The sequence below is a fragment of the Acanthochromis polyacanthus genome, chromosome 21 (genome assembly GCF_021347895.1).
Source record: "Acanthochromis polyacanthus isolate Apoly-LR-REF ecotype Palm Island chromosome 21, KAUST_Apoly_ChrSc, whole genome shotgun sequence".
In the NCBI taxonomy this organism is placed as follows: domain Eukaryota; kingdom Metazoa; phylum Chordata; class Actinopteri; family Pomacentridae; genus Acanthochromis; species Acanthochromis polyacanthus.
In genome coordinates, this window is record NC_067133.1 from 29,478,578 (window position 1) to 29,505,896 (window position 27,319).

Here is a 27,319-nt window from a genome sequence, read left to right on the forward strand (position 1 = left end):
AGTTCCCCTCTGAATACTCCCGCTTTATTTACGGGTTTACTTCATGTAAAATTATGTGGCATTATTCAGTGTCCGGTCAACAGCGTTAGGTAAATAAAACTCTTAGAAATTAAAGTTTAGAGCGCTGTTATTAACTCACACGTGTTGCAGGGATATCAGTATGAGCCACCACAGAGCCACGTCCGTTCCAGCAAATTATTAGAGCATTTCTTTATTAAGTTAAAATCTAAATTTTACTTAAAATATTTACGACAGTAAAACTGCGCATATTTACATTGATAACCTACTAATACAACCGTTAATAGCAATTATTTCAATTTTCAGTGCTGCAGTTTCTCGATATGACCACTAGGGGCAGTGAACACACGTGGTAGAATGCTGCAGCAGAATCAACTTCAGTATAAAGTAGTGCTAAATAGCATCAGTTATATATATATATATATATATATATATACATATATATATATATATATATATATTCTGTGTTTGTCCTTGATGATATGATGATATCTTTAAATTAAATTAAATATATGTCTAAGAATTTAGAGACACTATATAATATTTCCTTTTGGTTCTTGAAGACAGTTCATGTTTTATCCAAGAGGCTTCCTCTGTTCTACTTGACAGAAGGAAAGTCCGAGGTACTTCACATGGCTTCTGGCCTGTTAACAATCCAAGACTCATATGGTTTGAAGCGTAAATGATTGTGAAACTGCAAGCTGATGATTCAGTTTCTTACTGTTGATCAAACTGTCTTGATAGGGACATCAAGTACCTGATAAGTGCTGTTGAAGACCATCTCCTCTAAGCGGAGATGGCTGCTCCAGTCGTCCTTAACTCCTCTCCTAACAGATTTATCCTTTCTCCTTACAATTGTTTCCCTCAGAATATGCAGTATTGCTGAGTCTTGTCCAGCTGACTCTACCATATCATGCACTTTTGGGTTTTTCTCCCCTGTATGAGTCTCTGCACTCCTCATTGCATGGGACTGCATGTAGAATAGAATAGAATAGAATAGAATAGAATAGAATAGAATGGAAGGGAAGGGAAGGGAAGGGAATACAATAGAATAGCTTTTATTGTCATTGCACACAAAAATTATACAATGAAAGTGGAGGGAGCATCTTCCTTTAGTGCACTTAAAAAATATAAATATGCAATATGCATACAAAATAAAAGTCTGCATGTACAGACACTCATGTTGCACAGACCCATGTTTGACCAAGAGAAAAACTGTCCAGAAGTATCCATGGGGGTTACTCCTTTGAGCTGAAAAGTATTGATATTTTAGTAATTGATTAAAAAACATCCTCCTTAACACATGCGTTAATGACTTTAGTGGATTAAACTAGTCTCCACAACAAATATGTAGCATTAAAATACCCTTTATTTAATGCAGAAAGTGTTACATGTCATTATTTGTAATAATCACACAAACAAAAAGTTGTGTGTGAGAAAAATAAGATAAGATAAGATAAGATAAAATTAGATAAGACCTACTTTACTCATCCTGGAGGAAATCATTTTTGCCAGATTATAATACAGTAAACAAGAAACAAAGGTTAGTGGAATATATAGCTACAATTACGCAGGGGATAGTAGTAAAATAGAAATAATAAAGAATACAAAGTACAAAATGCAAAGTGTCTAAAAGTGTTTGTGTGAAGTGGTTTAAGTGTGTAACGTGAAAAAAATTCAATAAAATAATACAAGCACAAAATTTAAACTGTAGGCTCATAACAATAAACAGATTAGCAGAAAATAAAATGAAAGTAAGAGGAAGCAGATGTACTGTACAAGAAAAATTGCACTTGTAGTGCAATATGTCCATCCATCCATCCATTCTCTATACACCGCTTTATCCTCACTAGGGTTGCAGGGGGTGCTGGAGCCCATCTCAGCTGACTCGGGTGAAGGCAGGGGACACCCTGGACAGGTCGCAGTATACAGACAGACAATCACTCTCACATTCACACCTATGGGCAATTTAGAATAACCAATTAACCTCAGCATATTTTTGGACTGTGGGAGGAAGCTAGCCTAGCCGCGCTAGACCCAGGTCTGAAGACGCAAGGGTCTACGAACTCTCGACAGGGAGGGAGGCGGGCTAAAAGGTTGTCTTTCAAATCACTCTGCAGCAGTTGGGTCGGTATACAACCAATCAGCGCAACGAATAGGCTGACGTAGTTCCTAGAGCGCAGGAAAATCAGAGGATGCGGGAGATTAGTGAAGCCTTATTTATACAGTCAATGGGTGAAGCTCAAGTATATTATAGACATGTTAACAGAAAGATTATTCAGAGTCGGTGCTAATGGAGCTCAATGACTGTTGTCGACCCTGGCAGAGAATTAAATTCGTTGCCGTGGGTTGTCTAGCGTGGCTAGGCTAGTTGTTTCTGGTTGTTTCTGTCAGAATCGTTGCGCCTCTGTCGTCACTTAGTGACGCCCGCCTTCTGACTCTACACTTCATGGTGATTCATCGGCCAGTTTTATGAGCATCCAACCTCGAGGCTTACCGAGGGTAACTAGACCGACCCTGGCAGAGAATTAAATTCGTTGCCGTGGGTTGTCTAGCGTGGCTAGACTAGGAGGAAGCCGGAGTACCCGGAGAAAACCCACGCATGCACAGGGAGAACGTGCAAACTCCATGCAGAACGATCCCAGGCCCAGGCCGGAATTTGAACCGGGGATCTTCTTGCTGCAAGGCAAAAGTGCTAACCACTACTTTAGTGTGCAGTCAGTGCAATATGTATACAACATAATATAATATCTAATTATATAGTAGCCTTTAGTAGATTAAATTAGCCTCCACAACAAAAGTCTACCATTAAAATTAACTTTATTTAATGCAGAACGTGTTAAATGTTAAAATTTGCAAAAAAAATTACACAAACAAAAAGTTGTGTGAGAAAAATAGGTCGAGAAATATATTAATGGAGATGATCTTCTTCTTCTTCTTCTTTTTGTTTAATGGCAGTTGGCACGCAACTTTAGGTGCATTACCGCCACCTTCTGGAATGGAGTGTGGGGCAGGAAGGCCCCAGCAGCCCTTAAACCCTCTCTCTTAAACCTGTTCTTTCCATAAATAAAAGCAATGCTCTAGCAACATGTTTCAAAGATAAATTACTCAAAATTTCCCTGACCTCGAATTTAATTTTACTATCACAGACTTTCCTCTTGAATACTCTTCTCTGCTGCTGAAACTTGGGGCAATAAATCAATACATGTTCAACATTCTCCTCCACTCTACAGCATTCACATTCCCCTGTATTATGCTTACCAATAATTCTCAGAGTGCTATTCAGCCCTGTGTGCCCGAGTCTTAATCGTGACAAGACATCCTCCTCTTTCCGGCCTAAACAGCCCTGTTCTACTAAATTCCTCTCTACACTTCTTTGAATGGAGTAATAAAAGCGACCTTTCAAGCAGGTATCCCATTGTCTTTGCCATTTCTTCTTCATTTGTTCTTTAACTATTGTTTTAACTTCAGATCTACTATACTTCATGGGAAAGTCAATTACACTTTTAGCAGCCCCTCTTTTTGCATATTTGTCTGCAAACTCATTTCCATCCACTCCTATGTGTGCCGGAACCCACAAAATAATAACTTGCTTGCCTTGTCTCCCTAGCCTATAACTAACTTGACCAATTTCACATATAATATCTTGTCTAGCCTCAGATTTCAAATTTTTAACACTTATTGCTGCACTGCTGGAGTCAGTTGCAATCACAGTTCTCTCTTTTCCATTGTCCTCTGTCCAGTTTAAAGCCAGCAATATTGCTGCCAATTCCCCAGTGTACACTGATAACTTATCGCTTGTTCTTTTATTAATAGCAATGCCTAATTCAGGAATAACAAAGGACACTCCAACCTGACCTGAAAGTGACCTTGACGCATCAGTATAAATAACCAAATCATTTGAATAAACATAAGAAATATACCCATTAACAGAACCACTACTACACTTCTTTTCCAATAAGCTTAGATCCACCTTTATCTCTGTCAGTAACCATGGAGGAGTAAGAGAAATTGAAACCGTTGGACTTATTTCAAGTTGATCTATTCCGGACTCTTGTGTCATGCTTTCTATTACCCATCCAAAGCTATTAATCTGCACCTTTTCTTTTTCCTGACTTGGCTGCAACACGTTCAACACCGGATGACTTTGTCTATGTCCCTGCAAGTTAGCCCAATAAGTCAGAGCTAATTGCATCCTTCTAAACTCTAATGGCATCTCTCCCATCTCCACTTGAATGGCATCTACTGGGGTTGTTTTCATTGCTCCACAGCATAACCTCAATGCAAGACTCTGAACAACTTCCAATTTTTTCAGGTTGGTCTTGGCAGCTGAACTGTAAACTACACAGCCATAATCTATCACTGATCTAACCATAGCAATATAAATTGCTTTAAGACAATTCCGGCTAGCTCCCCAGTCCCGACCCCTCAAACATCTCATAATATTTATCACCTTCTTACATTTTTCCACCACCTTACTAATGTGCAACACCCATGTTAGCCTTGGATCAAACCATATACCCAAATACTTAAACTCACTTACTTTTTCTAAATTCACCCCATACAGTTTAACATTTACTTGATCAACCTTTTTTCGTGTAAAAAACATTGTTTTTGTCTTACTGACAGAAAATCTAAAACCCCACCTTATAGTCCATTCCTCCACTTTGTGTATAGCTTGCTGCATTTTACTCACAATAAAATTAATATTTTTACCCCTTTTCCACATTACTCCATCATCTGCAAAAAGAGAACATCCTACAAAACCTTCAACATCACAAAATATTTCATTTATCATAACACTAAATAACACAGGGCTTACTACACTACCTTGAGGTGTGCCGTTTTCTACATCATACTTAGCACTAAAATCTTTCCCCACTCGCACTAGAATTTTTCTTTCACTTAAAAAACTTTTCACCCATCCCAACATCTTCCCACGGATTCCCATCTGATGCAACCTTATGATTAGCCCCTCCCTCCACATCATATCATACGCTTTCTCCACATCAAAGAAAACAGCAATCACACTCTCCTTATTCACTTGGGCCTTCCTAATTTCATATTCCAAAATAACCACAGGATCCAAAGTACTCCTCCCCTTCCTAAACCCATACTGATGGTTTTTAAGTAACTCATACTTTTCTAAAAAGTAACAAAGTCTGTCATTGACCATTTTCTCCATCAATTTACCCACATGGGAGGTCAGTGCAATAGGCCTATAACTCTCAGCTAAACAAGGATCCTTACCTGGCTTACAGATTGGTATAATTACAGCTTCCTTCCATTGTTCAGGCAAATAGCCCTCTGCCCACACTTTATTATACAGAACAAGCAAAAAATTTTTACATTTACCACTAAGATTCTTTAGCATACTATAGCTAACTTCATCTTTCCCAGGAGTTGTTTTACCACACTTGCTTAACGCGTCATTTAGCTCCTTCATTGTGAATTCTGTATTAATCACACTATCATTGCCCCCTACATTCTCAAACATATTAATATGACTCCCCACAGTCTCCTCTCTTGCTCTCTTCTCCTCTAAACTTAGATTACTACTGCTATGAACTTTTACAAAATGTTTAGCTAACAGCTCTGCTTTATCTGAATTTCTAACAACCGTCTGCTCACCATTTTTCATTACTGGGTAGTTATAACTTTTATAAATTCCTGACATTCTTTTAATTGTTCCCCATACTTGGCTTATAGGTGTCTGCCTACCCAACTTCCCACAATACTCTCTCCAATAAGCTCTTTTAGTCCCTTTAATTACTTTCCTTGCCTCTGCTTCCTTCCTTTTGAATTCAATATAATTTTGATAAGACAGATTTCTTTTAAGACTCTTATAAGCTTTATTCCTTTCTCGAATAACAGTACTACAATCTTCAGACCACCAAGGCACAATCTTCCCCTTGCGCCTTCCTTCCTTCCTTTTAATCGTCTTTTCTGCTGCTCTTACAATTGCCCTGCAAAAGGACAAATTATAATCATTAACATTAGATTGCACATCAATACATTCCATTTCCTTGTCACACAAAATTCTAAACCTATTCCAATCTATGTCTTTATAGCACCACCTCCTCACTCCCCCTATATCCACATTCTCAATATTTACACCCACCTCTATACTAATTGGGCGATGGTCACTCCCTATAGTTGTCTCTCTATCCACTTTCCAACTACAAATCCCAGCAATATTTTCAGACACTAAAGTCAAGTCAATAGCTGACTCTGTTCCTCTTTTAAAATCACACCTTGTTCCACTTCCATCATTCAGGCAAACAAGACTCTTTAAATCTATCATCTCCTCAACCACTTCACCATTCTCATCATTACGACCCCCCCACAGCGTACTGTGAGCATTAAAGTCACCACAACAAATACATTTACCCTCAAGATAATTCATAATAACTTCCATTCCTTCCAGTGATAACTTTTTACATGGATTATAAAAATTGACCACAACAACCCTACCCTCCTTACCCCACACTTCGATAACAATAAACTCCAAATCTTTCCCTTTATTTAACACCCTATACTGAACACCATCTTTAATAAAAATAGCACATCCTCCACCATTTCCTCCTTCCCTATCCCTTCGTACACACTGGTATCCTCTAATAACGAAATCTAATGAGGGTTTGAGTCGAGTTTCCTGAATACAAATTAAATCTGGCTTCACCTCACTATATTGCACATATCCTTTAAATTCCTGTCCGTTCGCAACAAGGCTCCTGGCATTCCATTGAAGAATATTCAGGTCTTTTCACTAATTGCTCCACTCATCTTACTATCCTCCTCCAGCCTCCTGTACACCTGCTCCCATGACACCCCTCTAGCACCCAGATACATCTCTGCACCCTTTACCACCATCTTGGTCTTATCCACTTTATGCTTTGCCTGCTCATTACAATTAATCACGTAGGACAAAAACATCACTACATCCTTTACAGACAAAACAATACCTCTCTCACCCCTATTGGAGCCAATTCTGGACTCATCCATACCAACATTTCTTTGCGTGTGAACCTTCTTCACAGCTTCTGCGTACGAAATGTTATTTGCCACTTTAACCTTTTCAACCTCAACAGCCTTCTTTCTTACCTCACACCCACCAAACGTCACAGTGTGTTGCCCTCCACAATTGCAACACTTCACTGGAGCATTTTCAATACAGTCCTCAATCCTGTGATCTCCTCCACATTTGGAACACTTCTGCTTGCCCCTGCACACCGCTGCTATGTGGCCATAAACCTGACACTTATAACATCGAAGCGGAGGTGGTACATATTCCCTAACCGGGAAACTCAAACAGCCAACTTTCACTCTCTCAGGAATCACATTATCTTGAAACTGAATCAAAATCGACCTGCTCTGCACTCTCTGGCCATCAACAGTTCTCATCAACCTTTTAACAGATACAACTCCTGGCCCAAAACTGCTTTTAAGTTTCTCAAGGTCCTCATCGAATGGAATACCTGTAATAACTCCACGGGACCCTTTCTTCTCACCAACAACTTTACGCTCACTCACAACCAACTTTCCAATGCTTCCAAGCTGCATCGCTGCATTTTTCTGTTCTTCAGACTTGCACACTATAATAAGACATCCATCCCTCAGTACTTTTGCAAAAACAACCTCACCTAGTTTCTTTTTTAATTCCCTCGATAAAGTCAATATTCCACAACTTGCCACATTGCTCTCATCTTTAAACTTAAGGATCACTTTAGGATTAACCTGCTCTCTGACTACTCTTTTCCGATTTCCTGAACTCCCTTCCTCTGAATTCACACTTTCCAAACCACGCTTGCTACTCTGACTCGGACCCCTAAACCCAGATCCCCTCAGCCCTGATCCTGAAAAGTCAACAAAGTCACTCAATTCATCCATGTCACTGTCACCGTCCACTTGGGACGCCATCCCGCCCCAGTCACAAACCAGATTATGCCAACTACCGATTTTCCAAAATCTCCTTGTGAGAAACTCGCCCCGTAACTTCACACCAACCGAACACTTTTCAAACGGAGGGCGCTGCCAGAGATGATCTAAAGTCTTGGAAGCATTAATATCCGTTATTATGCTTTTTTTTTTTTAATTGCAAAATTTGTGGCGTTTACCAGGTCTACATAAACCCCCGGATGTCCTGACCTGACCTCCGTTATGTACTTCCGGGTCAGCACAGGACGGCTGTAGTTCGGTGAGCGGGCGTTGTAGTCACGGCGTCTGCCATTTTGATCAGAAGTACTTTGCGCAGTAGATGGTGTAAACTGACTCTCCAGGATATACAGCGGTTCTACTAATAAAGGCTACGCGCTTTTTAGCCAAAATGCTCTCCGCAGCCCAGTTACTCGACGAGTTAATGGGCCGAGACAGAAACTTGGCCCCCGACGAGAAGCGGTCCAACGTGCGGTGGGACGACGAGAGCGTAAGTTAGCATTGGAGCTAACATTAGCCTAGCTGGTGTGGGATGCTAACGCGGTATTAGAAGTACACGATGTCCAAAATCACAGTGTGTGAAGGGTGGGAAGTAGAAAAAGTTAGGCATCTGTCGGAAGTTCAGATTTAATCCATTATTCACAGAATTGGCAGCAAAGCGGGGTATTTTGGGTGCCTCCTGGACACGCGTGCTAAGCTAAAGTAGCATCAGAGCTTGCTAATGCTAAATATCTATCAGTGACTCACAGTGAGGCTTGTTAACGGTTTTACAACTGTTGCATAAGCCGTTTTAAGGGGGATTTAATCATTTTCATTGGTATAATCTACTTTGATTTGTGTATGCAACGTTAATGAGTATGTTCAGATATTAAAAAGGACACATCAGCCAGGCTCATGTGGTTTTGGTCAGTATAACTTAATCCTACGTTAACAGAGATTTCTAAAATATATCCTCTTTTCTTGTTATAGGTTTGTCGATACTATTTGTGTGGATTCTGTCCAGCCGAGTTATTCACAAACACACGCTCTGACTTGGGTAAGTCGAGAACTTGAATATATCGAATATATGAATAATATATATAATGTATAAATTTTCCTCCACTTATACGTTTATTTATTATGACACCAATTTAATGATTTCAATGGTTTCATTATGTTTTCACGTAGTTACAATCTCTTTGTTTCACTGTGTGAATAAAATAAGAAAAAGACTGTTATAATCAGGGGAAATAAAATGTTTTAATTATTTTCCAGGTCCCTGTGAGAAAATCCATGATGAAAATCTTAGGAAAATGTAAGTTCTCACCGTGGTTCTAAAGATAATTTCTGTATGTCTTGATATTGCCACTTAATAATCTGTTTCTGTGTTGTTGTATCCAGGTATGAGAAAAGCTCCCGGTTCATGAAGGAGGGCTACGAGCGAGATTTCCTTCGCTATCTGCAGTCGCTGCTGGCAGAAGTGGAAAGACGCATCCGTAGAGGACATGCAAGACTCGCACTCTCCCAGGCTCAGCAGAATGCAGGGGTTAGTGTTGGGATTTTTGGGACATTACACAGTACATGTGTCATCTTAGAGTAAAATAAAAATGTCATTGCTCGTGTGTTTCAGCTTGAGATAAAATGTGTTCATTACAGCAGGGCCCTGGTCCGTCAGGGAAGAATGAGGAGAAGGTCCAGGTTCTAACGGAGAAGATTGAAGACCTAGTTGTACAGGTTGGTGCCAGTTGATGTTTTTTTTTAAAGAGTGGGTAGTACATTAGTAGCTTTACTAGATTAGAATTTACTCCTAAAAGGGCACACTAAATATATGTGATATGACTCTTATCAGATTGCTTAACAGTTGGAGTTACTAGAAGTATCCCTTTGTTTCTGAAGTTAAATGAGATAAGAAATGAAACCCTTCTTTAACCAGAACACTTATTAGTGTCATGTCACTGCAACATGATGATTTTGTTTTTTCTTAGATTGAGGAATTGGGGTCTGAAGGCCGAGTGGAGGAGGCCCAGGGAATGATGAAGCTGGTGGAGCAGCTGAAGGAGGAGAGGGAGCTGCTCAGCTCCACCCCCTCGGTGAGTCAACTAACTCCAGGCTAATCTGCCTACAATAGTGCTCAAGATAGCAGGAGCTGCTCATGTAACATTATCGCAGGTTTTAATCTATTATCGATGCAAAGCAATAAAGTAAAACTAAGCTTTTCTTTCCTGGAGCTGACAGTAAACTACCTGTGTGCAAGCAGTGATGTGAATATAAAATGTCTTCCTTATAATCACTTTTTAAAATGTTTTTATTCAGACCATCGAGAGCTTTGCCGCCCAGGAGAAACAGATGGAGGTGTGTGAAGTGTGTGGAGCCTTCCTCATTGTGGGCGACGCACAGTCCCGAGTGGACGACCACTTGATGGGAAAGCAGCACATGGGCTACGCCAAAATTAAATCTACTGTAGAGGAGCTCAAGGTAACAGGACGTACAGTAATGCATGTGTTTGTGTAGTACGATATGCATGAGTGGTGCTCTGTAAGGTTTTAGAGCTACCTCTTTAGATAGAATTGTCACATTTTCGTGAATGATCTTACAGCGAGTTATTTCACCCCGACCCATGTTTGATATTTGCAGTTTCTTACAATTTGAGCTTCCTGTCAGAAACGATGCGATGAGTAACGCTTGTTTTGTTCTCAGGAAAAACTGCGCCGTCGCTCTGAAGACCCCCAAGGCGAAAACCCGGCACTGAGACGGGACAGAGAAGACCGTGAGCGTGAGAGGGAGGAAAGGGAGAAAAAACGCAAAGAGGAAGAAGAGAAGGAGAAAGAACGGGAGAAGGAGCGAGAGAAGGAGAGGGAACGAGAGAGAGAACGGGAGCGTGAGAGGGAGAGAGACAGAGAACGGGACAGAGACCGGGAGAGAGACAGGAGGGCACGACGAAGCCACTCCAACAGCCGCCACTCCAGTCGGGCATCAGACAGGAAGCGGAGCAGATCCCGTGATCGCCGGAGGTCCAGGAGCAGAGATAAGGACCGAGAGAGGGACCGAAAACGCAGCAGGTATGTCTGACTGCTGAGCCACACCCAACATTTTCACAGTGTCTGTTGCATTTTACAAAATAAAGAAAAGTCACCGTGACATCTGGTGACCTGGCCGTAGATGCAGGATGAACTTTTCTGCTAACTACAGCAAAATTGTAGAAATTAATGGAAATACATTCAGTTAACCCTTTAAGCTTCAGTCAATTCCAGCCGTTTTCAGTACAAAAAAATCGCTAATATTCTATTTTTAAATAAAAAAAATTACGAAAAATACAGGGAATATTGGACGCGCATCGGGAGGTGCATTTCCTTGAAAACGACCGATTCGGGGATTTTATACCGACTTCAGGACATGTTTTGGACAAAATAGTTCACTGGCTTGTGTCATCTGATGTAAAAGGTTGGATTATGGCCGTTTTTTGTGGAATCTTTTTTTTGTGTGTGTAATAACGAACCCGGAAATGTGAGTCGCGCTGTGTGCTTTGAAGCCGTGTATAGAGAACGGATGGATGAATATTCGTTTTTGTCGGACAAATGTGTTTTTCTCACCCGCTGTGGTAATCGCATCTGAAAGTGGTTTATACCGGCGGATTCATGAGAATCTAAGCTTTCCATCGGCGTATAGTGTTTGTATAATCGCGTTTGCACCCGTCGGACATTCTTGAAATTCCTATGCAAATTAGTAGGTGTACCGCCGGTGGTACACTGAAGCTTAAAGGATTAACCAAGACCTGTATTATTAAACCACAATCAATTGTAATCTTGGAGCTTTAGCACTTTTCAGGGAAAAAAAAACTGGTGTCACCATAAAAGGATGAAGCCCTGTTGTTTGTAGCAGCAAGTCTGAATCTGGGTTCAAAAACAACATTTAATCCTCAGTAACACTTCAGTAAACTAGAAAAGCACTCTGAGTGCAGTCCTCCTCCAAACCTGTTAGTTCCTCCATATGGCATCGTCAGAAATGCAACATTAGTTTATCAGTTATTGATGATCAGAAATCACAGCACCATAGAATGTGTACATTTAATATAGATGTACCCACAAACAAAATGACTTTCCTCTGAGCACAGGCGTGTACGTTATGTACGGATACTGAATCACGTGACCTAAATATGTAGCGGGCGGCGGGAATTGATGGGACTCAGAAACACCCCGTCAATTTAATCAGCTGTTCCTTGGATCATTTCTGATGGATAAGTCCTGATAAGTCTTCAGTGGTGGATTTGTAGTAGGATCACAATCAGCTGATGTAGTGTTCACTTGTTGTCATGGTTACAGTGATGCCGTTCCGCTATCAGGCAATGATACAGAAATCTTTAACTAATCCGTGGATCCAGACTATAAGCTGCATCACTGCCAGAATCTAATCACTTGGTCCTTGAGTCATTTCTGAGCTTCCCTGAACATTTTGTCCAAATCCGTCAGTCCATTTTTGAGTAATGTTGCCGACAGTCAGACAAACCAACACCGATCGTCACACAACTCTGCCGGGTTCCTTGGTGGAGTAACAATGCAGTTTGACCTTTGTTGTTTTTATTTTGCTGCACTTTCACACAGTAAGTTAGGCCTGTTATCAGTCTGATTGCTCCACAGCATCCCAGGATTCCACTGCATGTGTTGATTAGACGGTGTGAACTTTGAAACCTGCTCGCATGTATCACAAATTTGTTAAAATTACCGGGCTCATGTAACTTTCTGCTGACAGCAACAATTAAAATAACGTACAACCTCAAAATTTCACTGACTGCCCTAATAGTACCTTTCCTTCCTTTATTTGACATTTTTAATGTGGGTCTCCAGTAATAATGGAAAGATACATAAATACTTCTGCGAATTAGTCGAATGCACAGCGACTGGCTGCACACACAAAAACGTCATGCATTAAAGATGTGCACCACTGGACCATGCATGAAGCAAAACTTAAAGATATATATTTTTCATACAGAATCCACCTTTCTCCTTTTGTCATAACAACCTTTTCCTTCTGTCTCGTCGTAGGAGTCGGGACAGGGAGAGGAGGCGCAGCCGTGACCGCTCCGACAGAAAACGTCGCTCTCGTAGTCGTGACAGGAGGAGGTCACGCAGCTCAGACCGCAAGTCCCACCGCCACCGCAGCCGTAGTCGCAGCAAGGACAGAGACAGAGAGCGGTCATCGAAAGACAAAGGTGACGACTTGTGGTTGGGTTTGGATTTGGTTTTTTGTCTGCTTTCAGTCTGTTTCTAATCAATAATTTCCTACCGGGCTATTCAGAAAAACCTCAGGGATGGAATAGAGTCTGAACCAAACATGCACTGTTCGTGGACCTCCTTTAGCTCTGAGAACGGCACACGTTCACTGACATTGTTTCAATAAGCTGCTGCAATATCACAGCATTTATTTCTGTCCAGAGATGCATTCATTTCTACCAAGATCTTATATTCAAGATGGGAGAGTCGGACAAAGTCTTCTCCAGAACATCCCAAAGATCCTCAGTGGTTCTGAGGTCTGGACTCTGTGGAGGACAATCATCTCATGCTCCCTGATCCACTCATTCTCAGTGTGACTCCATGAATCCTGACATCATCTTGGAACATGTCCAAAAACTCCACTGATGGAAAGACCTGGTCCTTCAGTGTCTTCAGGTATCAGCTGACCTCATCCTTTGGGAACATAACGTTGCTGAACCTGACCAACCCCAGATAATAACCCTGACCCCCACTAGTCGTGATTAGTTCATCACTTCATCCGCCTCTCTTCTTACCCTGATGCCCTCTGCAGGGTAAATCTGGACTCATCAGACCACATGAAATTCTCCTGTTGTTCCAGAGTCCAATCTTTAAGCTCCACATCAAACTGAAGCTTTTTTTCTGATCATTCTCACTGATCAGTGGTTTTCTTCGAGCTCCAGCTGTTTAGTCCCGATCCTTTGAGTTCCCTTCATGTGGAAATGTTCTTCCTTTCACTATTAAACAGCCGTGAGTTCTGCTGGTGGTTTCCTACGATCATCTAAGAGTTAATTCCTGGAAGGTGATGGTTCTCCACTGTCCTTCAGGTTTTAATGGTTGTTTTCTTTGCTTGATGCAGTCCAATAATTTAACCCTTCTGAGACAGATTAACATCCTTTCCATGGCCACAGGATATGTCTTCCAGCATGGTTGTTGAAGAAATGAGAAGCTCCTCACTGCATCAGCTAGGGTTAGATAAGTTGTTACAGATTCATCAGTGCAGTGATTATCCAATGGAAGGATCTTACCTGTTTATTTAGTTAAATCCAGGTGGAGACTTTTTGGACATTGAGTGTATGCTAAGATTTGCTGTCCATCTACTGAAATCCCAGATGTGTGTTCTGTTTCTTTTGGGCTGTCAGCCCTTTGTTCTGACCCAGTACACCGGCTCCTTGACGATAACCTGCTATGAGTACAGGATAGTATGGTTGATGTGTGTGTGTTTGTTGTCTTCTCAGACCGTAAGGCAACAGAGGAGAGGAGCAGCTCTAAGAAAGACAAGCACTCTGACGGCGATGCAGCGGCCATCAAGGCTTCGTCAGAAGTGGAACCGATGCAGATGGAGGCAGCTGCCTCCTCCCCTCTGCTTAACGGCCAGCAAGAGCTCCTCCATTCTGAAGGTGACACTCAGTCCAATTAAAACTGATCTGATAGGACCTCAGATCAGGCTCAGGTAAGTGCGCCCTCCTCCTCGCTCCCCCCTGGCTCTCAACCCAACCCTCCACCCTCTCACCCCCCACCCCACCTCTCCCATCTCCCCTTACCCACCCTCTCACCCCTCCCCTCCCACCCTGTTTATGTTCAGTTCAATGCCTATGATTTTGTCTTCTGTACTCTATGCAAATATCTTTATCCTGTTTTTGAATAGTGCATCATAAGTATGCACTGAAGATGAAGGCCTAGGCCCGATGAATGAGAAGAAGGTAGAAAACATTCACACAAAGCCAAGAGGGAAAGGCCAGTGTAGCCCTGAGCAAACATGCCCGGAGGTACCCCTCGTTTTGTATCGGTTTTGATCCTTATAGATGTATTTTTGTCTTTGTGGACAAAATGGCAGAAAAAAAAAACTAATCCAATCGAAATTTCCTACCTGTATTTACCTGTTTTTGTTTTATTTTTGTTTTATTTTTACTTTGAAATAGGAAAATGTAATTATTGCTGTTTGTTGAGCTATCACATTCCATACAGGGAGGAAATTCACTCTCTGTATCTCCATGTTTATTTATCTGGGGGATTTCTCCAGATCTTAGCACCCAGACGTACATTTAGCCTTCGTTAAAGGTAAATGTGACAAACAAGCCATTTATTCTGCCGAAATTATAACTCATATGCAATGGATTTGTTGTCCAGCTTCCTGTGCCTGATCATGCCATGCAGTGTGTGTTTGGGGGTTGTCATAGCAACGTCACTAACTGGAGGGTAGGGTTTATCGAATGAATTACAGCTGACTTCCATACCTCACACAGCGTTGGTGTTGTGAGCGAGACCACATGAGAAAAGGGCAAATTAAAAATCATGGATACTCTCTGACTGTCAAACTGTGCAGGTACTCACCCCAGGTACTCCTTTCTCTACCCACATCCATTTCTGTCAGAAAAGAAAAACACAATATTGTACTTCTGCAGTACGTCAACTTGAAGTATTGACTGTGTATATTTTTTTTAAGATTGCGTTTTGTTGGTTTGTGTATTTATTAACTTTCAGACATGTTTGGGAATGAAATTATTTAATTTAAATGTCAAAGATGCACAGACACCCTGATTGATATCCCCATGCCAACAGCTGGAAATGCCACTGATGTGTGTTTCTAAATGGTGTTTCGTTCTGCAGTGTCGTTTGGCTGTTTTAAGGTCACATTTGTTCACTTGGTAGAATGTCCTAACCTCCAATGGACACCAGATCTGCTGCTAAAACATGTCGGTGTGTTTTCACTTTGGCAAAGGGAATATCAAACAGTTTGTCACTCAGTGTAGATTTAGACTCGATGTAGCTCGTGGAGTTTCTCATCAAATATAATGCAGGAAGTTATTTATGTGGACAAATGCAGTGAAGACTTGAGATGCAGTATTACTAAAGCGGCACACTTTCCTCTGTGACTAAATTGAGGGATGCATTTGACTAGTAAAGGACTGTAGATTGATGCTGCTGCTACAAACACATGTGTTGGAACCTTTGCTAACGTCGCATTCTGTGGACGTTTCTGCCCCACAGGGGAAGCTGGGATATCTGGTGGAGGAAGAAGTGGAAGAGCGCACCCATCCTCACCCTGAACCTGACACGTCGCTGCTTACAAACAAGGTGAACCACAAATGCGTAGTGGCTTTATTTAAAAACATGAACATAAAGTACACATGTAAAATGGGGAGAGAGGAAAAAGTCGGTTGATTTGTTCCGTTTCCTGTCTTATTTTTCGGCCGGATGAGGGTAGCTGTGGTTCATCTGATGTTCTTCTGATTTGTTGCTCTGGATGTCGTTCAGGCGTCACTTTAAATACCAAACTTAGCAAGTTCTTTATGGTTTTTTGTTTTCTTATTTCTAAATCTCCTTTCTTGACATTTAGTGAAAATGAAATAAAAACAGTGCTTGTGGTCTGTATTGGTTTGTCAGGTTCTTCTTCACCTCCTGACCCCTTTTTTCAGAGTCAGTTGAAAGCGTCTGTACAATGTTAGACCTTTTCTCCTCCACTTAGAGCTCACATTGGTTGCTCTTGTCCCGTAACTGTAAAATACTCTGATTTAATTTGAACAAAAAGATTTGAAGACTGCAGATTTGTTTAATTTTGCCCTGATTTTAATGTCCATGTTGTCATGATGAATAAAAAGTCAAAACTTGTGAACTTGTGTTTTCCATCATTTTAACTCAGGGATGTGATTTTTTTTTCCCGCGAATTCGTGTTATTCCGCTTTTTTTACGTTTCAAAAAAAAATTCCCGATTTTTTTTTTTTCACCCCAAAAAAATCCGATTTCGTTTCCCCCAAAGTATGACTTTTTGATATTCCGAGACCGTATCAGGCATGTTATTTGGTGTATCGATTTTGAGACCCAACGTGAATCGCCCAAATTCGATGAGAAAAAAAATATGGGGTGTAAGGGGTACAGGGTTGGATCGCACGTAGTTGTCAACAGTGCGCTGGCAAAAGCACGAGTTGGAAACAATGATTGGAGAGCATTATCGAAAGTTAGATGTAGCTGGGAAAGCGAGGTGCATGGTGTGCGACGATGAGACAAAATACAGCGACAGAGGATACCAAGCGCTGATAGACCACATGAAAACGAAAAATCATGCCAGGAAATTGTACGAAAAGCGCTCTAACCACCAAATGCCCAGCAATTTTTTCCCCCGGCGGAGGGAAGAGACGCAACAACAGGACCAAACATACGGGATCAGTAGTGTGTACTTGCAACCACAGACATAATAAAGAGTAGACGCCACTCGGGGTGCTGCGCAGACAGAAATACGGCCGCCATCTTGGTCCGGTCCCCCTCCTCTCAGCGCTGTTTGACAGCGCATTTAATCCATCTTAACTCTAAATATTAAACTGATTTTCACGCGTTTTTATTTTTTGCTGCAAACATCATACATGTAGCTATGATACAGGACAAATGGTTCGGCGTATTTTAATATTCATAGCGGGAATAATAGATAATAATAGGTAATAGAATATTCTGATATTAAGCTCGACTGTAGACAGGTATTTTGCAAACACTGTATGTTAGTTAATGTTATATATGTTAGAGAAGCAGATAATGGCAGTAAAGTCAATTATTTTAATAATTTGAAGAGACAGTATATGATTACACTATATATACATATATAAACAAAATACTGACTAATGAACGTATTTCTATATAAAACAATAGAAGTTATATATCAGAGAAAATGAATATATACACACGTGGACAAAATTGTTGGTACCCCTCAGTTAAAGAAGGAAAAACCCACAATTCTCACTGAAATCACTTGAAACTCACAAAAGTAACAATAAATAAAAATTTATTGAAATTAAATAATCAAAACAGCCATTACTTTTGAATTGTTGATTAACATAATTATTAAAAAAACAAACTAATGAAACAGGCCTGGACAAAAATGATGGTACCTCTATAAAAGATTGAAAACTATTTGACCAGAGTGACATGATTAACTCAGGTGTGTCATTTAATTGACATCACAGGTGTTTCCAAACTCATAATCAGTCAGTCTGCCTATTTAAAGGGAGACAAGTAGTCACCCTGCTGTTTGGTAAAAAGGTGTGTACCACACTGAACATGGACAACAGAAAGCGAAGGAGAGAATTGTCCCCAGGACATCCGAAAAAAAATTATAGACAAACATCTTAAAGGTAAAGGCTATAAGACCATCTCTAAACAGCTTGAAGTTCCTGTGACAACAGTGGCTCATATTATTCAGAAGTTCAAGACCCACGGGACAGTAGCCAACCTCCCTGGACGTGGCCGCAAGAGGAAAATTGATGACAAATTGAAGAGACGGATCGTTGGAATTGTATCCAAGAGCCCAGAGCAACCTCCAAAGAAATTAAAGGTGAACTCCAAGGCCAAGGTACATCAGTGTCAGATCGCACCATTCGTCGTTGTTTGAGCCAAAGTGGACTTCATGGGAGACGACCAAGGAGGACACCACTGCTGAAAAAAACTCATAAAAAAGTGAGACTGGAATTTGCAAAAATGCATGTTGACAAGCCACAAAGCTTCTGGGAGAATGTCCTTTGGACAGATGAGACCAAACTGGAGCTTTTTTGGTAAGGCACATCAACTCTATGTTCATAGACTCAAAAACCAAGCATACGAAGAAAAGAACACTGTCCCTACGGTGAAACATGGAGGAGGCTCAGTAATGTTTTGGGGCTGCTTTGCTGCATCTGGCACAGGGTGTCTTGAAAGTGTGCAAGGTACGATGAAATCTGAAGACTATCAAGGCATTCTGGAGAGAAATGTGCTGCCTAGTGTCAGAAAGCTTGGTCCTCAGTCACAGGTCATGGGTCTTCCAACAGGACAACGATCCAAAACACACAGCCAAAAACACCCAAGAATGGCTGAGAGAAAAGCGTTGGACTATTCTAAAGTGGCCTTCTATGAGCCCAGATCTGAATCCCATTGAACATATGTGGAAGGAGCTGAAACATGCCATTTGGAGAAGACACCCATCAAACCTGAGACAACTGGAGCCGTTTGCTCATGAGGAGTGGGCCAAAATACCTGTTGACAGCTGCAGAACGCTCATTGACAATACAGAAATCGTTTAATTGCAGTGATTGCCTCAAAAGGTTGTGCAACAAAATATTAAGTTATGGGTACCATCATTTTTGTCCAGCCCTGTTTCATTAGTTTGTTTTTTTAAATAATTATGTTAATCAACAATTCAAAAGTGATGGCTGATTTTGATTATTTAATTTTCAATAAATTTTTATTTATTGTTACTTTTGTGAGTTTCAAGTGATTTCAGTGAGAATTGTGGGTTTTTCCTTCTTTAACTGAGGGGTACCAACAATTTTGTCCACGTGTGTATAAATCATAGATGGAGTATTAATATAATCAATATATCAGAAAAAATTATATAAATCATATGTAGACTATCAATATAATTCATACTTGTATATTAAAAAAGGTATATCAGAAAATGATTATATATATTATTTTATATAGAAATGTGTTCATTAGTCAGTATTTTGTTTATGTATATATGGCTAGAGCCAACAATGTACTCAGTAAGTTCTTAAATCTTTTTTTTTTTGTCATGATGAATGGTATCTCTTCATAGATTTTGAATTTCTGCTCCTTGTTAGTTTATCATATTACATATTGACTTGAATACATGTGTATATGATGAATATAATGACTTGTTTCTTTTATGTTTACTTGCTATTTTCGTCCACTTTTGACACTTAAATAACACTAAAACCCAGGAGCTTCGGGGGGCTTCGCCCCCTTGTCCCCCCACCAGGCGCTGCCCTGGACCCGCTGACCCCCAGACCCCCGGCTGAATTTTTCAGATAATTTCACTTTCCTCAAATCACATCCCTGTTAACTACAGCAGAAATGTCCAACTCCTCTTAGTCCAGGACCACATTCAGCCCAGTTTGATCTCCAGTGATCTGGACCAGTAAAACCACAGCATAATAACCCATAAATAACATCAACTCCTAATGCTTCCCTTCTTTTAGTGCAAAATATTCACATTTAGGGAATTATCTTTTTGCAAAATATTATGAAGAGCCTGAAATTTATTAAGAAAATAAATTCAGTTTTAACAACATTCAGCGTTAGTCCATCATTTCCACATTAGAGTGTCTACAAAGGAACACATTTAGTCACAGCTATCTGGAACTGAATCATGGAGGGTTTTACTTCATGGTCAAAGTGACAACAGACGGAAAGACAAAATATTTAAAAAAACAGGCAAAAATGAGACGAGAAACAAAAAAATTAGACAAAAGTTACAAAGCGACAAAAATGAGACAAAACAACACAAGTGAGACAAACAAAATGACAGACGAGACTGATGGAAAAGTCGACAAAATATTACAAAAAGGAGTCGAAAGAACAATGAACAATCTAGTATTTTACTTCATAATCAAAACAACTTGTCATGGTATAGAAATGATTTTAAATTTATAGTTTTACTAATTTACAATCTGCTGTTAATGTCTTCTCTGTAATTTTTACACTTTGAGGGCCGGATTGGACCCTCTGGAGGACCACTTTTGGCCTGTGGGCCACATGTTGGACACCCCTGGTCTACAAGAACATAGGCTTTTGTTCTACTGAAGCAAAACCAAGTTAATGTTTTAAAAAAGAGACTGAGGAGCACAAAGAATGGATGGTTGTGGTCCTAGAGACAGCAGATATTCTGTAATTCTCACATTATCAATTAACAGATTTGGGGCTTTTCTGCTGAAGCACATTTTGAATGAATGAATGAATGGTTTATTTCGGTTGCAAAAATTACAGTAAGCAAATTTTTTTCCTTTCCCGCCTTTTCTTCTCTTGCTCTTTCCTCCTCCCCTACTCACAAAAAAGATGACAAAGAGAAGACAAGAAACAAACAAAAAAACTCCATAAAAGTATATACATGTATATACAATAATTTTTACACGTTCTGTAACCGAGAGAGGAATAGGCAGAAGCCAAAGCTTATTTTGCCTATCCTATACAATCCCTAGAATCAGAGTTACCAGCTTTGGTCCGTAAAATCTGCTTTGTTTTTTACAGAAAAACATGAAGAAAACTGCCTGTAATCAGTGGAGTGACTCTCAGTAAAACTCCTTTTTAAAACTGCCTCATTTAACTCGTTCTGTTTGTCGTTCAAACCGTTTGCCGCTGCTCATGTACAGCGTGTTCCTGCTCCGTTTTCACAGCACAAAAGTCCCAAACTTTCAAGAAGATCTCAAAGTCCCACCTTCGCATCTTCTGTTCAGTCAGAACTCTGCAAACGCACATTATAATGAGAAGCTACTTAAACAGAACAGACTGTACAGGTGTTCAGATGGCGGCTGCAAACGGTCAGATGGACCTGGATGAAAGCCACCTGCCTCGCACAATACAATCACTGAAGTGTTTCATTGATCAGTGATGGCAAGAGCTTCATTTTCAATCAGGATGTGAAGAAAATCTAATCAATAAGACTGAATAATACTCAGCTACACCTCAGTGACTGTTACTTAGTTTGTCATATGGGCTTCTTCATTGTTTCATTTAGAATTATGAGCTTGTATTATGCTTGTATTATGAGCTTGAAGTGTATCCCACTTCACTGAAGCACAAGAACACAAACACACTCTGAACTCATGCAAATATCTGTCAGGGTAGAGACTGCAATTTGGTAGAGTTGGAGTTTCTACCAGTAGAGATTGCGATTGGAGTCTCTACCAGTAGAAACTCCAATCGTACCAGTAGAGATTTGTCAGGGCTAAGGTTAAACTTTTAAGGTTAGGATCAGGGGTCAGGGCAGGGGTCAGATTTAAAGATCCATCTCTACTGGTAGGATTGGAGTTTCTACTGGTAGAGATTACAATCGCAAACTCTACTGGTAGAGACTCCAACTCTACCAAATCGCAGTCTCTACCCTGACATATCTTTCCCTGTTTCCCATCCGTATATTATGTGTCCCTGACATGCTCGTACGTCAGGCTTGTTGTTTTACTGCTAAACTGACCTTTCCAAAGCAGGTTTGTGTGGAGAACGTAGCAGGAGACTGTAACGGCTCGTACGATCAACCACAGCAACCAGGTTATGTCATCTGTTCCCTGATTATGCACACAAAAAACTGTAATCCACCCGGTAAAAACGGTCACATTTAAACTGCTGTTTTTCTATTTAGCGATACAAAAGGTCAAGATCAACCTGAAATGAAATAATAATCTTAAGCATTAAAGATATCAGGGTTTGTTAATGGTCTAACAACTAAACCAATTTTAAAGCTAAAGCTGCATATTTAAACAATCATACAGAGTTTGGAGCAGCAACAAGTGAGGAATGCAAATAACCGATTAATAAAGGAAGCACAAAATGACAAAAATTAGACAAAAAACAAGACACAACATTAGAAAAATGAGATACAGTGAAAAAAATAAGACAACAAAATATAAAAAACAAGACAATATGAGAAAGATGAGACGAGGGAAACAAAACAAAAAAGAGACAAAAAAGTTACAAAGCGACAAAATGACAGACAAATGACAAAAACAAGACAAAAAATGACAAAAGCGAGAAACAATACAACAAAAAATAGACAACACAAGCAAGACAAAAAGAACACCACAAAATGACAAAAACGAGAAACAAAACAATAAATAAAGCAAAACAAAATGACAAAATGAGAACAAATGACAAAAAACAACAACATCATACAGAGTTTGGAGCAGCAACAGGTGAGGAGTATACTTCATAAGAAAAATGGACCCTAAATGACCTACTGACCCTACTGAATGCCCCTTTGGGATGAATAAAGTCATTCTATTCTATTCTATTCTAAAAGAGAACGGGTCGGTTGAAGGCAGATACTGTCAGAAGGACTGTTTAGTCGTCTGGACGTGACCAGTTGACAGTATTAACGGGAGAGAGAGTCCTGACCGTCCTCATTACTCAACTACGTCCAAAGGTCCTGGAAAAGAGTGTGATTCCAGGTTATATATGTGTGATAAGAGCACAGCTTTCTCTGCTGAGAAGGTGTGAAATGGAAACGCCAGTTACACACAGTCCCAGTATGAGTCTGTGCACCACAAGCACATTGTCCACCAGCTCCACAGAACCAGGCCTGATAGTGGAGGTGAAACGGCCCAGATGTGACCTGAAGCTCCTCCTCCATGTGACCGAGTCTCCTGGCCCTGGATCCTCCTTCCTGTCCCAGAGCAGCAGTGAAGCAGGTGGGCTTCAGACGGTCTGTTAACTTCTGGGATGAGGCTGAAATATGGAACAACGACCCCATGGATTGGAAGTCACAGGAGCCAAACCCGGTTGGGGAAATAAATTCTCCCCAGGAAGCAGCAGATGTGCCCCGTTAAGAGCTGGATTCATGACGCAAACGAAATGTCGAGCTGTAACTCTGAAACTTGCTTTATAGATGAACCCTCCTGTTATGTTGTGGCTCTAATTGACCCAATTTAAAGTAAAAAAAGATCTAAAAAGAAAAACTGATCTAATTGTTTTTTGGTATGAAACCGGCTTAATCAGCATAAACAACATATAGTATAACAAGAAAAGCAATCAGACAGAGCAGTCCTCCTCCAAGGCTGCTTATTCCCACGTATGTCAGAAATGTAGCATTTGTTTATTAGTTATTGATGATCAGAAATCACAGCAACACAGAATGTGTCCATTTAATATAGATGTACCCACAAACAACATGACCCTGTGCTGAGCACAGGCGTGTGTTCTGCATGTGTACATTATGTACGGCTACCGAATCCATCCATCCATCCATCCATCCATCCATCCATCCATCCATCCATCCTTTGTCTTCTGCTTATCCGGGGCCAGTCACGGAGGCAGCAGATGAAGCAGGTCGTTTCAGACATCACTCCCCCCAGCACCGATTTCCAGCTCTTCCTGGAGGATCCTGAGGCATTCTCAAGCCAGACGAGATACAAAATCCCTCCAGAGGGTTCTGGGTCTGCCCCAGGGTCTCCTCCCAGGCGGACGTGTTTGGAATACCTCCAAAGGAAGCCTCACCGGAGAATCAGAATCAGATGTCCAAACCACCTCCACTGGCTCCTTTCAACACGAAGGAGCAGCGGCTCTCCTCTGAGCTCTGAGCTCCTCACTTATTCTCTAAGGCTGAGCCCAGACACCCTATGGAGGAAGCTCATTTCGGCTGCCTGTATCCGCCATCTTGTTCTTTCGGTCACTACCCAGAGCTCATAAACATAGCTGAGAGTTGAGAGCTTCGCCTTGTGGCTCAGCTCCCTCTTCACCACAACTGTTCTGCTGATGCTGAACCAATCCTCCTGTCCATCTCTCGCTCAATTTCCCATCCCTCATGAACAAGATCCCGAGATACTTGAACTCCTTCGTTTGGGGATACCGAATCACATGACCAAAATATGTAGCGGGTGGCGGGAACTGATGGGACTCAGAAACACCCCCACAGTTTAATCAGCTGTTCCTTGGATCATTTCTGATGGATAAGTCCTCAGAGGTGGATTTGTAGTAGAATCACAATCAGCTGATGTAGTGTTCACTGGTTGTCATGGTTACAGTGACGCCGTGCCTCTATCTGGCAACGATACAGAAATTTCCAACAAATATAAGCTGCATCACTGCCAAAATCTAATCACTTGGTCCTCGTGTCATTTCTGACCTTTACTGAAAATTTCTTCCAAATCTAGTGGTCCGTTTTTGAGTGATGCTGCTGACAGACAGACAGACAGACAGACAGACAGACAGACAGACAGACAGACAGACAGAACAGACAGACACAGACAGACAGACAGACAGACAGACAGACACAAGACAGACAGACAGACACAGACAGACAGACACAGACAGACAGACAGACAGACAGACAGACACAGACAGACACAGACAGACAGACAGACAGACACAGACAGACAGACAGACACAGACAGACAGACAGACAGACAGACACAGACAGACAGACAGACACAGACAGACAGACACAGACAGACAGACAGACAGACACAGACAGACAGACACAGACAGACAGACAGACACAGACAGACAGACACAGACAGACACAGACAGACAGACAGACACAGACAGACAGACACAGACAGACAGACACAGACAGACACAGACAGACAGACAGACACAGACAGACAGACAGACAGACAGACAGACAGACAGACACAGACAGACAGACAGACAGACACAGACAGACAGACAGACACAGACAGACAGACAGACAGACAGACACAGACAGACAGACAGACAGACAGACAGACACAGACAACAGACAGACAGACAGACAGACAGACAGACAGACAGACAGACAGACAGACAGACAGACACAGACAGACAGACAGACAGACAGACAGACCAGACAGACAGACACAGACAGACAGACAGACAGACAGACACAGACAGACAGACAGACAGACACAGACAGACACAGACAGACAGACAGACAGACACAGACAGACAGACAGACAGACACAGACAGACAGACAGACAGACACAGACAGACACAGACAGACAGACACAGACAGACAGACAGACAGACAGACACAGACAGACAGACAGACACAGACAGACACAGACAGACAGACAGACAGACAGACACAGACAGACAGACAGACAGACAGGACAGACAGACAGACAGACAGACAGACAGACAGACAGACAGACAGACAGACAGACAGACAGACAGACAGACAGACAGACAGACACAGACAGAACAGACAGACAGACAGACAGACAGACAGACAGACAGACAGACAGACACAGACAGACAGACAGACAGACAGACAGACAGACAGACACAGACAGACAGACAGACAGACAGACAGACACAGACAGACAGACAGATGCCAGTCGTCACATTTCTCCACTGAAGCTGAGTAATCACGGTGGTTCATTTCACATATGTTCAAACCCATCCTGAGCAAAAAAAAAAAAAAAATCCAAATGTCAAATTAATTAAAAAAGAAATCAATGTCATGTAAAACTATTGTACTTTAAATGCAGGTCTTTCCAGTATACATTAAATAGTTGCATTTTTAAAATGAAAAACGAGTGAATGTCCTCTTTGAACCCTTGATCTGTGAGAGCTAAAGAGCATCACTGCACTAAATACTGATTGAAATGGTTGATCATGGAGTTAATAATGAGATGTAAACTGTGTTTATTGGGATTTTTTGGTTTCTGCCATGTTTGGATAATTGAACATCTTCTTACCAGTTTTAACAGATGGCATCACATCCCTCCTGTCCTCCTCCACCAGCCCTCTGTTCGTTCTAGAACTGATTTTAAGGTTTACTGGTCACTTTTAAAGCTCGTCGGGGTCTCGCCCCAAGCTCCATTTATGATGTGTTGACCCCGTATGAGCCTCAAGTGGATCCTTCTGGTCGTACCAAAGTCGAGGTTTAAATCTAAAGGTGACCGAGCGTTCTCCATCAGGACCTCCACTTTGGAATGACCTGCCTGAGGAGATAAGACTTGCGGAGTTCTTTTAAATCTCTTCTGAAAGCTCACTTTTATATGAGGTTTACTTTTAGCTTTATTTAGTTTCAGTGTTTTATTCTGTATATTCTGTTCATTTAGATGTTCTTTCTAGTTTTATTTGACTTTTAGCTGCCAGGTTCTTTGGTGTGATGTCATCTCTAATTCTTTAATTCTCTAATTTCTAACTTTAACCCTCAGTCTTATTCTTTAATTTTTAAACTGATGTGTGATATGAGTGCTAATCTAAGCTAATTATTCCTTTAACTTATCACTTTTGCTGTTTATTTCATTTGACTGCTCTGTCTCGTCTCCTATATCTTGCTTGATGGCCTTGTGAACGCTGTTCTTAAGGGTGCTATATAAATAAAGTTATTGTTGTTGTTGTTGTTGTTGTTCCTCAGAAACGAACCTAACAGGAGGGTTAGTAAACTGCAGTGATGGGATTTGGCAGCGCTGACCAGCAGGGGGCAGCAGATACCTATTTTATTTCTTTGAATGGTAAACTGCAGAATGTGGCTCCACAGCAGTGCAGATCCAGTTTTTCTTGCCTATTATTGCGTGCACGTTCACACAGGAGCAGCCTTGAGAATAGTAACTCCTTTCAAACAGTGTCACACTCAGGCAACATTAACATCCCACTCTCTGTGCAACGTGCCGTCTGTACATGTCGTTAGCAAAGCAGTGTTTCCCATGGGTGAGAGTTGTAGCTAGAGGAAGAAGAA

General features: G+C 41.1%; 1 protein-coding gene across 2 annotated transcripts; it reads left to right on the top strand.

The window, feature by feature from the left end:
* Nucleotides 1-8,208: 8,208 nt before the first annotated feature.
* On the top strand, nt 8,209-16,790 carry luc7l3 (LUC7-like 3 pre-mRNA splicing factor). 2 transcript variants are annotated; one of them, XM_051940884.1, is made up of 11 exons: nt 8,209-8,443; nt 8,923-8,989; nt 9,208-9,247; nt 9,334-9,478; nt 9,589-9,666; nt 9,918-10,022; nt 10,246-10,407; nt 10,630-10,991; nt 12,972-13,138; nt 14,417-14,631; nt 16,170-16,790. In XM_051940884.1, exons 1-10 carry the CDS (start codon nt 8,345-8,347, stop codon nt 14,596-14,598), a joined length of 1,407 nt encoding a protein of 468 aa, XP_051796844.1. In that variant the 5' UTR covers nt 8,209-8,344; the 3' UTR covers nt 14,599-14,631; nt 16,170-16,790. The 2 variants fall into 2 exon arrangements, with proteins under 2 accessions (XP_051796844.1, XP_051796845.1); XM_051940885.1 differs by having other exon boundaries at nt 9,592-9,666.
* The last annotated feature ends 10,529 nt before the right edge of the window (nt 16,791-27,319 follow it).

Bases quoted from the DNA above. Each gene is read 5' to 3' on its own strand.
- luc7l3 (XM_051940884.1), top strand. From the start codon at position 8,345: ATGCTCTCCGCAGCCCAGTTACTCGACGAGTTAATGGGCCGAGACAGA. The intron at 10,408-10,629 runs GTAACAGGACGT...TTTTGTTCTCAG, and splicing joins CTACTGTAGAGGAGCTCAAG to GAAAAACTGCGCCGTCGCTC. The intron at 10,992-12,971 runs GTATGTCTGACT...GTCTCGTCGTAG, and splicing joins AGGGACCGAAAACGCAGCAG to GAGTCGGGACAGGGAGAGGA.